The sequence below is a fragment of the Salminus brasiliensis genome, chromosome 4 (assembly GCF_030463535.1).
Source record: "Salminus brasiliensis chromosome 4, fSalBra1.hap2, whole genome shotgun sequence".
In the NCBI taxonomy this organism is placed as follows: Eukaryota; Metazoa; Chordata; class Actinopteri; order Characiformes; family Bryconidae; genus Salminus; species Salminus brasiliensis.
Genome location: NC_132881.1, coordinates 38961556 through 38977077, shown reverse-complemented (window position 1 = coordinate 38977077; position 15522 = coordinate 38961556). Strand labels below are relative to the sequence as shown.

The 15522-nt window shown below is 42.1% G+C and overlaps 1 protein-coding gene across 1 annotated transcript; it reads left to right on the top strand.

The window, feature by feature from the left end:
- Positions 1 to 7895: 7895 nt before the first annotated feature.
- Positions 7896 to 14514, top strand: kifbp (kinesin family binding protein). The gene is made up of 7 exons (XM_072678398.1): positions 7896 to 8389; positions 8518 to 8616; positions 9762 to 9841; positions 9952 to 10135; positions 12074 to 12167; positions 12857 to 12969; positions 13095 to 14514. Exons 1-7 carry the CDS (start codon positions 7943 to 7945, stop codon positions 13974 to 13976), a joined length of 1899 nt encoding a protein of 632 aa, XP_072534499.1. The 5' UTR covers positions 7896 to 7942; the 3' UTR covers positions 13977 to 14514.
- Positions 14515 to 15522: the final 1008 nt, after the last annotated feature.

The window sequence follows — 15522 nt, the reverse complement described above, 5'->3', positions numbered from 1 at the left end:
GGATAAATGAGCAAATATAAGAATCTGAGCCACTTTGACAAGAGCCAAATTGGGATGACTAGACCACTGGGTCAGAGCATCTCTGAAACATCAGCCAGGTCTTGTGGGGTATTCCTCATATGCAGTGGTCTGTACCTATTAAAAGTGCTCCAGAGAAGGACAACCAAGAATAACCCAAGACTCATTGATGCTCATCGATGCCCATCAATGCCCCACCTCACAACACAAAACTTAAAGGAGGTCTTGCAGAGTTTACGCCTTAACGGTCAGAGCTGTTTTGGCAACATGAGGGGGACCTGCACAATATTAGGCAGGTGGTTTTAATGTTATGGCTGATCAGGATATGTCCCGTGCACAATGAATAAGCTGTCAAAGCCAACTTTATTGTCTTTCCCGTTCACCACAGACATGTGGAGTGAGGAACCAAGTATAGTTCCTCTAGAACACTACATTCTACAGAGCAGTAGTTCTGACAGCAATACACTGACCAGTATACACATTAAATACAGATATACAATATATGTATTATTCTTATTATTGGTGAACTCTGATATAGTAATAATGATTCAGTACGAGGAGTTATCAGGGGCCCAGCCAATTAGGAGGACCAAAAGACCAGGAATTGTGCTCAGAAATGAAGACAGTGGTAAACTGTTATTATTTACCAAGGCTCTGACAGCCCCTGACCTACACATCATAGCAAATGTGTGGACAGACAAGCTGTGCAAGCAAGACAGCCCTCAAACAACCAAGAAGCCTTTCTGCACTGGTGGAAACTGTAAGAAACAACTGCCAAATTCAAATGATGTCAAAAAAGCCAAAATTGGCAAAAAGAAAAAGATATGTACATTTGTAAAAGTGTGGTTTTCCAGTGAAATAAGTGTTTGGGAGTCAGTTTTTCACAAAAACAAAGCCCTTTCAACTGAAACAGTGATCCATACACATGTTGTTGATAGTTGGCTAAAGGTTTAATTCACATTTTCAGATTTACATGCTAAATAAGGTATAGGCCCAACTGGGAGAGAAAAAACCTGCTGTCCTGACTCAGCTGGCCTAATTTAGAACTGTATCTGCCATTAGCAGCTGTGTGCTTGACCTACACCCCAGTATGGGTATTTTTAAATAACTGAAACTGGCTTCTTCCTGCTCCAGTTATTAGGAGGTCAGTGACATGTGTGTGGACACTGTTTGTGGCTTCCATGTTTTCAAACATTTGTGATGCATGGACTAGTTCCTTTGCTACATTTAACCCTTAAAAGGCACTGTTATCACTGGTAGTAACACAATCATGGTGTAATTGAAATCCTTCATAGTTCATTAAACAAGCAGAGAAAAAAGGGTATTTATAAGCCAATTAAGTTGAATTTAGTGTAATTCAATCTACCTTTTTACATAACCAACTACACTTTAAAAACTTACTCCAAATTGGGTAAATTTGGCAGCGCTGTGTCTAGTATGGACAAACCCAGTTAATGGTTTGACTGAATATGCTGGTGTGTAGGTAAAGATTAGCATATTAATATAATCTTATACATAAAACTTACTACTTAATACATTTATCTACAGTGTCAACTGCAGTAAATGTATTTCACAGCTATCTAAGTAGTGTATCTAAGTGTTACATTGAATATAACTATACACAGCAATCCTATGTTGAGAGAGTTGAAACACATCTAAGTGAGCCACTATTAACCCAGTAAAAAGCCTATGGCCAGGCCCCGGGTGGTCCAGCGGACTAAGGTGCTGTCACTGTGATCAGAGGATCGCTGGGTCAAATTCTGATCACTAGCTAGCCATCGGCAGCTGGGGCCCGAGAGAGCACAACTGGCCTTGCTCTCTCTAGGGTGGGTAGATGACACTAGTGTTGGGGGATTCTTGGATTTTTAGCATTAGCATAGCATTAGCATGCTATGGAAATTCTGAGTCCAATGGCATGCATGCCGAAAAAGACATGGTTAATATTACTTCTTTTACTCAAAATGACCTGTTTTGCTTTAAAGTACACTGTACAAGTGGATGGATGGATGGATAGATAGATAGATAGATGGACAGTCATATGAATTCCTACCGATATTTTGTGCTCCCTCTATGAGAGGTAAGAGTTCATATAAATCACATCATTTTCATTACCATGAGAGAGAGAGAGAGAGAGAGAGAGATTACTTACATAGCATAAGGTTCTGAGCCACTTTGAGGGCCAAATTGGGATGGCTAGACAACTGGGTCTAGGAAACCGGTAACCCAGCAACAGGGTCATGGGACTCATTATATAGTAGTTACTAAGAGTTATTCCACAAATAGCTATGATGAAATTACTATTTAGCTTATGTTGTGCAGTTAGTGATTACTGAAATGTAGGTCTGCATAACGGGGTGTAAAGAGTTTCAAATAACATGGCTGTCTCGCAATCATTCTCAACCAAATGAAAGGGATTCATTATCAGAACGCTTGGTCTCCTCACAAGGTGATGTCTCAGGTTTGTTACTCACAAGAAAACAAACTGTCCAGTGGTTCTTCTTTTATTAGATGATGTGAAACCACCAATGGGACATAGCAGACATTGTGGCTGCAGAGAAACTGTGGCGTCTGGGACAACCGGTGGGGAATGATCTTCCTGGTTCATATGAATTGTGATCGGTGAGACTCTCCACTCCACTATGCTTCCTCTTCTCACCCGTAAAGTCATACTAGGATGATGGCTAAGGGCCTGTGACTCACAGGGGCCCTAAAAATGTATTAAATAAGTATTTTGGCAGAATTGTTAGAGTTGTGGGGCCCAGTGTGATATCTTTGCATGGGCCCTGGCAGGGGCCCTGTGCAGGAACATATCAAAGTTATTTTTTTGTTGTTGAAAATGTATAAATATCAAAATGCGTTTTATGCGTTCCCAACATCACCGTTCACCAACATTTTGCAATTTGCTTATTTTTTTCACGGCACTAAGAACACCAAAAAAATGAATCAATGGCTAACTATCAGTTTGAGTCAATCTCTTCACTGAAACCATGATCAAAATGTTGACTTTTGCAGTGAAACACATCAATGGCTTTTGTAAAGTCCCTGGTTCATCAGAACATTTCAAGCTAACATCACTGACTCGATAGGCTAGCTAAGTAGTTAACTAATGCTCTTGTGGACTTGTGGGTCATGTTTCTGTTTTTTTATGTTGCATAATGTTTATATGTAGTTTGTAACTTCTCTGAATAATTCTCTAGCTTGCTATCCTATCACACCTAGCTTGTCACACCCTTCTCAGCATGGTTACAGATAGCACACATGCCCCCAAAGCAGTAGTGGGTGAAAGGATGTGGGTGGGTTTTAAAGACAGGTGCTGTTGCACTTCAATCAATTTGTGGCTTGTTTGGTGCATCATATCCTGCCACCGTTTTGGTCTTCATCAAAGACCTCACTGTTTTAAACGTTTTAAATGGTCCAGGTACAAAACACACAGCATAGATCATTCATGTGTTCTGAATGTATGTTTAGTTTTTGTTTTAATTATCAAAAACCTTTTCTAAAAGTAATATAGTTATACTTCATAACTTCATGCTATAGTTTTACTTCAGAATCAGCACCACAAAGGGGACATGTGCAGGGTATGTACCGATCATCCATAGCATTAGCACCACCTGCCTAATATGCCTAAAGACCTGAGAACTACTTCACGCTCGTGTGAACACTGCAAGTACTGATGCGTTTCTAGTGTTCATGCCCTTACTTTCCACGTAGATGAGCACAGGAACATATCAGACAGATGAAAACAGGGGTTTGAAGCTAATACACTCAGATTGCTAGTCATAAGTATTAATCTAAAATAGTTACAAGCAAAATAAGATGATGGTCAAGTTAAGTCAAGTCAAGAGGCTTTATTGCCATTTCAACTATAGACAGAGTACACAGTGAAACGAAACGACGTTCCTCCAGGACCATGGTGCAACACAACACAGTGCAGACAGTGCAGATGAGACATACTAGAAAGTGTAAATAAATAAAACAGAGTTGTGCGATAAAATGTGCATACTATGTATAAAACGGTGCAGAACAGGTTAGTGCTGTACCCTAGGAGCTAGCTAGCTAGCTTTATTGGGCAGAGTTTATTGATATGACTGATAAGACTGTGCTTTGCCGTTCCTAACACTGAATGACCTGGTGAGGTGAGTACGTTTTAAATCAACCATATTTCTAAATCTGATCTGAGCAATACATGCCCAGTCCACTCCTGTCTTGGCAGCAATTCGCTACATTTATTAACCATTTGGGCATTTTTTGGCCTATTATGTCTAGCTCCTCCTTTCTGCAGTCCGCAGCAGTGAAGAGACTCTTTGATCTGCTATAATATGGAAATTTATTGATTATACCAAGTAAAATCTGGTACAATTAACATTACATGACTACAGCTGACTAATGTTTAAACACATCTCACCATCCGAGACCAGATCCTTATAATAAAGTTGCTGAAGTTTTCATCTGCTGATTGTTATCTTTCTTTTTTCAGAACTTGGCTTCAATTTCAAATGTTTCGCTCCACCTTGGCGACTGTAACTGCTGGACCTTTCGAAGAGGAAAGAGGAATTTTAATTAGAAGCTTCATCCTTATTTCCACAACTTCCAGTAGTCTGCCGTGTTTACTAATTGGGGTCTGGTTTCCAAAATAATAATAATAATAATAATAATAATAATAATAAATTACTAAAATAACTACATTTACAAAGTCAGATGCAGTCATTGATGCATGTCATTGCAAGGTAATGAAGAAATGCTAAAAAGCCTAATTGTATACAACTGACAACTCTGCAATAATGCTAATTTACAAAATGCACCATATGGCATTCACAGTGTTAGGCTACCATCATGCTAAAGGTGGTATTTCAGATGTTTTAGACAGTTCTTTACTACATACTGCTGTTTCAGACAGTCCTTCAGTAATAAGTTAAATCTTTTCCTGTTCTGCTTATGTTAATGCTGACAAAAAGTGTTATGTTGCTATGAATAACAACAGGATTGTTCTGTTAGCTTTTTTAACATTTCAACATAAGTGCAATTGGCAACCACCCTAACAGCTCACTTTAACTTTGTGAGAATTGCTGTGAGAGTTGCTGTGAAATGTGATGCTACAGCTTTTGAGTTGCTGAGGGGTGGGTTTTAGCCCTCCTGTGGGCTGCCAACTGCCACACACTGGCTGTGAATGCAGCTTTAGGTCTAATCTTGCAATCTCACGTCAGAATTTCTGGTTTCTCCTAGAGCTGACTGATGAATTTTTAACACAGATAAGCCGCCTACTTGCTCTAGTGGGCAAATTCTGGTAAAATGTTAATTCACCTTCACCTGCAACAAAGCCTGTAACAGTGTGAGCTACAGTGTGCTGAGATAGGGCCTAAAAACTTGCAGCTCCAGGTTTTCCCAGGCGGACTTCCGTCAGGTACTAACCAGGCCCAGCCCTGCTGGCCTTAGAGATCAGACTAAGGCAGGCATGGTCAGAGTGTTGTGGCTGTACACTGCATGTGAAGGAACCTCTTAGGGTGCTTTGAGGACCTTTTTTGTCTAAAAACCTTTTCTTGAAGGTTCCTCAAAGCACCTCCACAGTTTCAAACTGAAGAACCTCCAAAGGTTCCTCAAGGATCTTACACTTTTAACAGTGTGAGCAAGGGCTGCACTGCAAACAAGTGTATTCATAAACTGCAGAACCAAGAGCAGCCTTTCAACTTACTGCCCGTTTAAAGTTTTTCAGAATAAAAGCTCTCAGTTCCCGGCACGAATTTGTGGGCGACACAGTATGTTGACGTATGTAAATCTTGAAATAAGGAGACATGAAAGCCCCCTCTGAGGTCTGCACAGTTCAACAACTTGAAGGAGAAGCTAACAGTGAAGTATCAAGATAAGATAAGATAAAATAAGATAATTCTTCCCCATAGTGGGGAAATTCTCAGTGTCACAGCAGAAAGGGATAGCAAGACACTCAGTTACAAAAAAAATGTAGATAAATAATTGACACTATATACACAATATAAATAAGAATAAAAAAAGACCAATAGCAATATTATTTACAAATTATTATTACACAGTGTGATCCAAAATGTGACTTTTTTTTTTTACCTATTTCAGCTCATAGTTATTATTACATTATTGTTAGACCTGTGCTATATAATACTGTGCATACACCAAACATTAGACATAAGACTAAATAAGGGTGTTTCTGGAGCAGGACTCTGGCCCTCTCCATGCTCCACTGTAATATTAAGTCAAAGCAGAAACATCTTCACTCCTCTGAAGCACACCCTGCCTGCCAGTTTTGCAACTGCAGCACTCATTCACCTGAATCAGAGAGTATACTTTTTTGGGGGGGTCGCTGTAGTGTGGTCTTCAATATTTTAAGCAAATGGAGCCTTTATTGTTTATGTATGGTAATTATAATTAAATCCTGATGCCAAACCTTAGATACAGCTGTCATTCTCTTGGTTTAATCAACTCTCAGAGGTTAGGGACATTAATACCGATCAATAATCAATAAACAGAATATCCCAGCTGATATGTGGGGCCTGTATGACTAGCCCAACTGGGAACCGGAAAGTTTTGTCCTCACGTTGCATGTTGGCCCGACCAGGGTCAGTGATGGGACGAGGAGTGGTTAAACATGGGCCCCATCTGGGCTGTACACTGGCTGTAATGATAGGGCTCATTTAGGAAGCCCAGCTGGGTCACGATAAAAACACACATACAAACCTACTCAGAGCCCATGCCTACCTGGAACCCACCTAGCCCACGTTCCACCCATGTGAGCCCTACATAAGCATGCTAGCTAAGAATTGTTGCTGACCGTGTGCATCCCTTCATGACCACTATTCACCACAATCCTCTAATGCTTCCATCTTCCAGCATGATAATGCACCATGTCACAAAGCAAAACACATCTCAACCTGGTTTCATGAACACGGCAATGAGTTCAGTGCACTTGGCCTTTCCAGGCTACTGGATCTGAATCCAATAGAACACAGTCGGATGTGGCTGAGCAGGAGAAAGTGCTCCTGAAAATCTATTAATTTAGACAAAAGTATTGGGACACCTGCCAATTAATTGTATAAAAATGAGTTTCTACTGTCCAGGGAAGACTTCCTACTTTTCTGCTTTCGTCAAGCGTATTAGTGAGGTCAGGATGTTGGCTGACCACCCCCACTCCCCAACTCATCCCAAAGGTGAAGGTGCACGTATTTGTCACTGTACAGTGTTCAGCAAAATGTGTCCTCTGCATTTAACCCATCTGTTGTAGTGAACACACACACACACACACACACACACACAGAGCGGTGGGCAGCCAACTCCAGCGCCCGGGGAGCAGAGAGGGTAAACGGTCTTGCTCAAGGGCCCAACGGTGGCAGCTTGCCGAGCCTGGGAATCGAACCCACAACCTTGCCACCACTGCCCAAGTATTGGATGGAGCACCATCATTCCAGGGAACACACTTCCACTGCTCCACAGCTCAGTGCTGGGGGGCTTTAGACCCCTTTAGCCCACACCTGGCATTAGGCATGTTGCCAATAGATTCAGAGAGCAGTACTTCTCTACAGGGACTAGACAAGCTGTGTGTGTGTGTGTGTGTGTGTGTGTGTGTGTGTGTGTGTGCATTTTCACATCTGTGTCAGCAATGGGTTCAACTTAAAGTAGCTGAATGGATTCTTTAGAAGAGATGTCCACAAATATTTGGACATACAGTGAAGGTGTGAGTGAGTGGCTGTGTGCGCTACCCTCTGATGGACTGGCGCTCTGTCCAGAGGGTACTTCTAAAAAGATGGACAGGGGGTGGACGGATCTTTCTGGTGACGTTTCTGTTCAAATGGCCTGTGTATATTATTATAGGAAGCTCATATCAGCCTCCGCTACTCGCTGCCGACCTCTGCTGGTGTGTGTTTAGCTGAAGGGAGAGTCTCTCGTCTTCTCAGAAAACAACATGGCGTCCACCAACAGCCGTGAATGGAGGGCGGTGTGCGAGAAATTTCGTCGTGCGAACCACCTTTCTGAGGTCGAGTCGAGAAAAGATCCGGAGAACGACCCTTTCCGTTCAAAATACGAGGCCAGGGAGCTGCTGAAGGAAATTTACTGCACCCTGAAGAATGTGGACGCCGAGGAGAGCGATGGCGAGGAGGGAGAGACAAACGGGCAGCCTGAGCAGAGTGGATCCGAGGGAGGGGAGAGTGGAGCCGGGAGAACCTACCCGGGAGACTCCCGGGCCGGCCTCAGAGCAGCCAAGCTGGCGGTGATCGAGTACCACCTGGGCGTGAACCACACTGAGACTGAGGAGCTTTCCGCTGGCGAGGAGCATCTGATGAACTGCATGGCGCTGCTGGAGAAGTGCACAGTGACCCAGGAGAATGTGACCCTGTTCATCCAGGCCAGGGTAAATTCAGTCTAGCTCCACGATCCTCAGCATTGAGCCCATTGCTTTGGTGGGGAATGTCCTGATGTCTCTGAGGGTGATGTGATGTGCTATAACCTTACTGTTTGACTTTTGCTTGACTTTTTCAGAACCAGCTTGGGATCCTGTGGGCTGGACGAGATGAAACTGAGAAAGCTCAAGGCTTCTTGGAAACAGCCGAATCCATTTATGTTCAGTACATGAAAGAGGTGATGCAGGTCTTCAACAGCACCCAGACAGCCCTTATTGCATGCACAGGAGTCCAGCTTGGGTAGTATAAAAGGGAAGCGTTGCCAGTAGGCTGGGATGCTCGCATCTCCATCTCAGACTAATCACATCATACCATGAGGAGCATAAAGCCCCCCAGCATCCCTCCTCCAAGATGGGTTCAAGTAGCATTCATGGTCCAGATCAAATCATCATAGATATACCTGACCTCACTAATGCTCTTGTGGCTGAGTGCAATCAGATCATCACTGTCATCTGCTACTTTGAGTTCCTCTGTATAGGTGAAATACTGCAGCGCGGACTGTGGGTGGCACTGTGACTAAACAAGACATCCATATTCACCGTTTGTGTTGGACGCAAACATAATTTGGCCTCCACCTTTAACCCATCCGTGCAGTAAACACACCCGCACATACAGACTAGTGAACAAACGCACACGGTGGACAGTGAGCACACATGCACAAAGCGGTGGGCAGCCATTGCTGCGGCACCCAGGGAAGGGCCTTGCTCAAGGGCCCAACAGTGGCAGCTTGCCGAGCCCGGGTATCGAACCCACAACCACCACTGCCGCTGTGGAAAGTAGGCTTTTTAGATAGCAGTGTTGCCTCTGTCTGCAGACCCCACTGTTCAGATAGCATAAATAAATAAATATACTTTTTATACTATGGTATTTTTTTTTAATCTGATTTTAAAAATTGCAATATATTGTTTTATACAGTATCTAGAATCGTGACTTGTATCGCCAGGTTCTTGCCAATGCACAGTTAATCCAATACCCATGGTTCAGGTGCTTTGAGTTACTGCTTATACCCTTTTTAACAAAAAACATACATACTATGCTAATACCAACAGACTCAACTGACAAATTTACACTGCTGATATATTTCATATATACTTGCATAACACAATTGTGATTGAAAGTTATGTGTGAAGATAATTTATTGTGAATTATCTGAAAATATAACAAAAAGGGCTATTACTTGCATCATTTTACTTTGGATTTAGCATATCATCACTAGAGCCATCAGTGATAGAAATGTAGCAGGATGTGGGTTTGTAGTGAGTTTGATATCATGAATTATTCTCTTCTGATGAAATAAGATGTCTTCTTGCTTTACTATTCTAGGATGGTCAGCCACCAATGGATTTGGCTGATTTCTTTGTGGCAGAGGAAGACGCATCATCCCAGCAGGAAAGGATGAGGAGGTGATTTGCTGATCACAGATGGTTGCTTTCTTTGTAATGCTTATATAGAAAGCTTTTGTGGTTTTTCTTTTTTTTTTTTTTTTCCCTACTTTGTCTTTCTCTCCTGACAGATTCGAAATGGCCTACACCCACACACTTTACTATCTGGCTCAAGTGTATAAAAATCTGGAGCAGTATGAGCGCGCTGGACAGTACTGTCACAGTACGCTGCAGAGACAGCTGAAGTTCAATCAGTTTGTGCCACTTGAATGGGCCATTAATGCCGCCACACTGTCGCAGTACTACATCACCAAGGTATACCTCTTAACGCCCTAATTGCACGAACACAGAGCTAGTCTTCGGATACACAGGTTGTTGCTGTATGCGAGATATTAAATGAACTAATTGGACTGAGTGAAGGAACCTTAAAGTGTACCCAGTATTTGTGTATGATCGTTCATCCTTCATGAAACTGGTAACTTCGATTTAGTTAAGAAAGCAGTGCTTCCCAGATATTTGAATGGTTTTGTTGGTTTCTGTTCATTAACTCTTTTGTCATCCTCTTTTAAGGTAATTTGTTAGTTATAACAGGGCTGGGCAGTATGGTAGAAATACTGTATCACGGTATTTAAAGAGTTTCACAATACACAATATTTATTATGATGCGTATAATCACAGACTAAATACATCAGTAGCAACAGCACTAACATTAAGCACTAACGGTATCCTCGATATGCTTAGAAAAGCATAAATTTAGCAAACTTTTCACAATCAATAAGGTATTATCATATTGCCATAATGGTAGGCTTGAATGCAGTATTTATTTTAACCATGGTGGTGTTGTGTAAGGGTGTAAAGATTTCAGTACATATTGAAAAGTCTTATTTTAATCAGTGTGTCAATGTGTATAGCAAAAGTGCATCTGGGGCTCTCATTTACAATCATTTGTGGAGACCCCCTGTCGCCTGCCTTTTGCACTTTACACTGAACCATGACTATCTCTACATTGCATGCCAGCCTTTTTACTTCTTCCATATTTATGTTCTGTGTATATTTACTTTAGACAGGTGAAACTGAAATTATTCAACCCAAATTAGGTTTATTTGCAAACGTTTAGCTGTTTACAAAACAAAAACAATAAAACAGAACTATTTAAATAGCTCAGCACGACTAATACAATATAAAAGTGCTTTCTCCAAATTCATCACAAAACTCCACTTTTATTGACTACTGCAGTCCCAGATTTATTCAACCCTTTCATGACGAGCGTCTTCAGTACTTAGTAAAACACCCTTTTGCTGTTACGACCTGCTGTAAATGTGATGCATTGCCAAACAGGCAGCATTAATAAAGGAATCGTAGCCCGTTCCTAATGGGCAATGGCCTCTAGTTTACTTACATTCTTGGGTTGGGAAGAATGTTGTCCGTCGGTCGCTTGACTTGAACCCCATGGAAAATCTATTGGTGGGATTTGAAGAAGGCGATTGCAGCACGCAAAGCCATGAATATTAGTAAACTGGAGGCCATTGCCCATGAGGAATGGGCTAAGATTCCTCAGGAACGCTGCCAGAAGCTGGTGTCTGGCTATGCATCATGTTTGCAGCAGCTCAAAACATTAAGACTTTGATCTGAAATGACAGGAGCAAAGCAAGGCAATGAAGATATTTTGAGAGAGCGCGTGTGTGTGTGTGTGTGTGTGTGTGTGTGTGTGTTTAATTAGAGCTGTGTAGAAATATTTTTAACATTTTTTTTAATCGAGTTGAGTCGACAACTCAGAATTGAAAATTGGATCGAGCTAAAAAATATGTTGAGCCTGTAGTGTTATATTGACACAAATGTTTGAACATAAGACATATTTGGGTAGTCCTTTTTTGCTGTATCAAAAAATTGTATTGTATCAAGACCAGTGTATCATCAAGTATAATGCTTATCACTAGGGTTTTGTGCTCAGGTTTACCAGGCTAGCCTTAAAAATGCTAAGAAATTGGAGCACCGTAATTATTTTTGAGCTCTGCTAACTTATGTGGGTACGTCAACAAATCTAGAGGATGTCGCTGCTCAGCTCTCTCTCTCTTTCTCGGCACATCATCCCCTTCCAAATTGATTTATTTTGCTGTCATTGTTTTTGACTTTCTCCTCTTAGTCAAGTATATTCACAATCAGACGCCTGATGGGATGAAAACAGATATTATCCTTTCAACCACGCTAAATCCTTAATTGCTGTTATTAAGTTGTTTTCCTGCTGTCTTTCAGACGCGATACATGGAGGCACGACACTGCTTGGCTGCAGCTACTGTTATTGCTGGCCTTGCTGGAGAAGTCCCTTCAGAGGCTGCTGCCAAAGAAAGTAAGTTTGTACGATTTGCCTGAGCCTTACACAAGAGTGGAGCTTACCTTTTTCTGTATGATTTTCTTTTCTTTCAGGGGTTTCCTGTATAAATAACAAGCTCCTTGAACAAAAAAAAGAATTAGTCGCCTTGCGTGTTTAAGGTGGTAGGAACTTCAGGCTCCTGCAGATGGCGTTGCACGAGAATGATCAGGCTATAAATGCCTGTGTGGTGTGGGACAGGATTCATAGATTGAGAAGAGGAGGGACAGTGCAATCTCATTGGATGTGTAGAAAAATGGGTCACAAAGCAGATGTTAACGATTGGCAAAAAGCAGTGATTGCATTTGGGGGTGCCAAAGGCCATAGTGTGAATGAAGTAGAAATTAAATTGTGCAGGTGTATCGAAACGTATGGTGATAAAGATCTGCAAGCAATGGCAAACATCCTACAAAAAGTCTACAGGAAAGTAACGAGTAAAACATCTGCAAAATCATGTCCGAACTGCACAATTTTTTGGTGCAAGAGTGGCTGAACATTGACGTTGCCTGCATCCAGAAGCTTGTCCAGTCCATGACAAATGTTTTATGCTTATGGAGGTAATACAGAGTATGCAGGGGTGGCTAATGTTTTGTCCGGTGAGCTTATGTTCACATGCAAAGAGCATGTAATATCACAATTTCTCTTTAACATGCGCAATCTGTTCACAGGTCAAGCTGAATATGATAAACGTGAACAGCTGCGCCAGAAAAGAGCTGAAATCGCCAGATGCTGGATCAAATATTGCCTTAACCTTTTACAAGATGCTAGAAAACTTCTGGAGGTAATTTTTGTAATCCCCTCACATAGTTTAAGTGTATGTCCACACTTACTCCTCAAGTGTGAACACACCCTTGGCTCATGGATGCTAATGTAGAATAATCTGAATGTTTTTGCTGGCTTAATCAGGACAACATAGGTGAACTAGATCTAGATCGACAGGAAGAGCTGCAGAGAGCTCGCCGGGATGAGGAGGAAGAAAAAGAAAGAGGAAGAAAGAGCGCCGTTCTCTTCGATTCCAGTGACACCTTCGACTCCATTTGCAGCCAGGAAGAGAAGGTGAGCTGCGTGTTCCCGTTGACCTTCAAAGAAGCCCGTGCCATCTTCCTGGTGGGGCAGGCCTTTGTGGGCCAGGCTAAGGAGTATTTTGAAATGGATGGTCATGTAACAGATCACATCGAGATCATTCAGGATCACAGTGCTCTCTTCAAAGTCTTGGCCTTCTTTGAGGAGGATCTGGAGCGCCGCTGTAAGATGCATAAGCGACGCGTCGATATGCTGGAGCCCATCTGCAAGGATTTGAACGCTCAGTACTACCTGCTCATCTGCCGACAGCTGCAGTTCGAGCTCGCCGATACCTTCTACGAAATGATGAGCCTGAAGCTGGCAGTGGCTGAAAAGCAGGACCAGCCTGATGCACACATCATCAAGAAGTTCAACCACTTGTGTACCTCCTCCATCAAGTACTACGATATGTTCCTGGACTCGATCCGTTCGCCAGAAGGCAAGTTCCCTGAGGTGCTGGAGGACGATGTGCTGAGGCCAGCGCTGGTGGCCAAGTTTGGTGTTGCTCGGCTGCAGTCTAAGATCATCTGCACCAACCTGGATACTCAGCTGGAGAACCTCAATCGCTCCCTGGAATGCTACAACTTTATTGTGCAGTATTGCACGGAGCACCCGGAAGCCAAGAAGGCAGTGGAAACTGAACTGGAGCTCAGTGAAGAGATGGTGTCCCTTCTGCCCTTGAAGATCAATAGAATAAAATCCAAAATGGTATCCGCCAACTCTTAAATATGACCACTGGTTGTAATTAGGACTGCGCAATATTGTTAAAATACTACTATTATGTGACAAAGATGCACCTTGCGAATCAGTAAATGCAATCTGCATTATTTTGACTATAATAATTGACATTTAGTTGTACTGTATGACTACCTTGCTTCATCAGAACACACACACACACACACACACATGCTAATCTTGACATCAGTCCATATGTCCCATATCTGTGCAATTCTAGTTATAAAATACTCTTGATGTTTATTGACCTATACCAATAACCTATTACTACCACAGATCAAGAAAAGAGTGAAAGACACCCCCAACCCTAGCCTCAATCGCCTTTTCGTGTGTACACCTGGGACCAGATTAGCTCTGACAGGCTTTTGCTTTACTGTCGACTGTATGTGCTAAGCTGCATGATTCAGATATCACTAATTTATTTCAAAGTGCAATGCCTTGCCATGTATCTGTTTACGCTGTCTGACTAAGGGGATTTAAATATAGTGTAATTGTATTTTGCCTTCAAATAAAAGTTTTTTTTTCTTTAGTTTGAGTTATTTATTCTTTTCTGCTCATTTTCAAAGTGATTGGAGTAATGTTTTAGCACTAGGACAATTCTGGATAGAGACTTTACACTTGAAACAGACCCCTTAATTCTTAATCATTTATGTTGTATCCCTTACAACAGTCAGTCCTAACATCAGTGCCACTGACAGGTAAAGCGAAAAGCATTGATTATCTTCATTTACAGTGGCTTCATCTGTTAAGGACTGGGATATATTAGGCAGCAAGTGAAGAGTCAGTTATGAAAGATTGATGTATGAAAAGCAGAAAAATTGGGCTAAGACTGGGTCACAGCATCTTTGAAACATCAGACAGACCCTCTCTAGGTGTTCCTGGTATGCAGTGGTTAGTGTCTACCAAAAGTGGCCCGAGAAAGGACAATCAGTGAAAAAGCCACAGGATCATGGGTGCCCAAGGCTCATTGATGTGATCCAAGGAGGCAACACCTCACAACTTACAGGACTTAAAGGATCTGCTTCTAACACCTTGATGGCAGATACCACAGAATGCCTTCAGAGGTCTTGCATAGTCCATGCTTCAAATGATCAGATCTGTTGTGGTGGCACAAGTAGGACATAGTATTAGGCAGATCTGGCTAATCACTGTTTACTCAGAGTAGACAAATCTATTTTATATGTGTGTTAAACCCTACACACACAAAACGTCTGAGGACATAAGTCATTTCTCAGAATTGGTGCACAAAGGAGCCAATCAGCAGATTTCTATGTCATTAAACCCTCCCAATGGTTCTGAGGCCACGAGTATGGTTAGCTCACCATGCTGTGCTGAATCATAACCATGTGGAAAGGCCACCATAACGGCTACCCTCCACACTTAATACTATGCATTGGGAAAGAGGCCCATGATGCTGCTACCACTATGCTTCACTGTAGGTGGAGGCCTAAAGTAGTCCAATGAACAGATACTCCCATCTCTGCTGAGCAGTTCCTTCAGTGTCCTTGTTGAATCTCTGTTTATTTCTCCCTTACAG

Coding starts and splice junctions, on each gene's coding strand:
- kifbp (XM_072678398.1), top strand. CDS start 7,943: ATGGCGTCCACCAACAGCCGTGAATGGAGGGCGGTGTGCGAGAAATTT. Junction 8,617..9,761: donor ATGTTCAGTACATGAAAGAG/GTGATGCAGGTC, acceptor TTACTATTCTAG/GATGGTCAGCCACCAATGGA. Junction 9,842..9,951: donor CAGCAGGAAAGGATGAGGAG/GTGATTTGCTGA, acceptor CTCTCCTGACAG/ATTCGAAATGGCCTACACCC.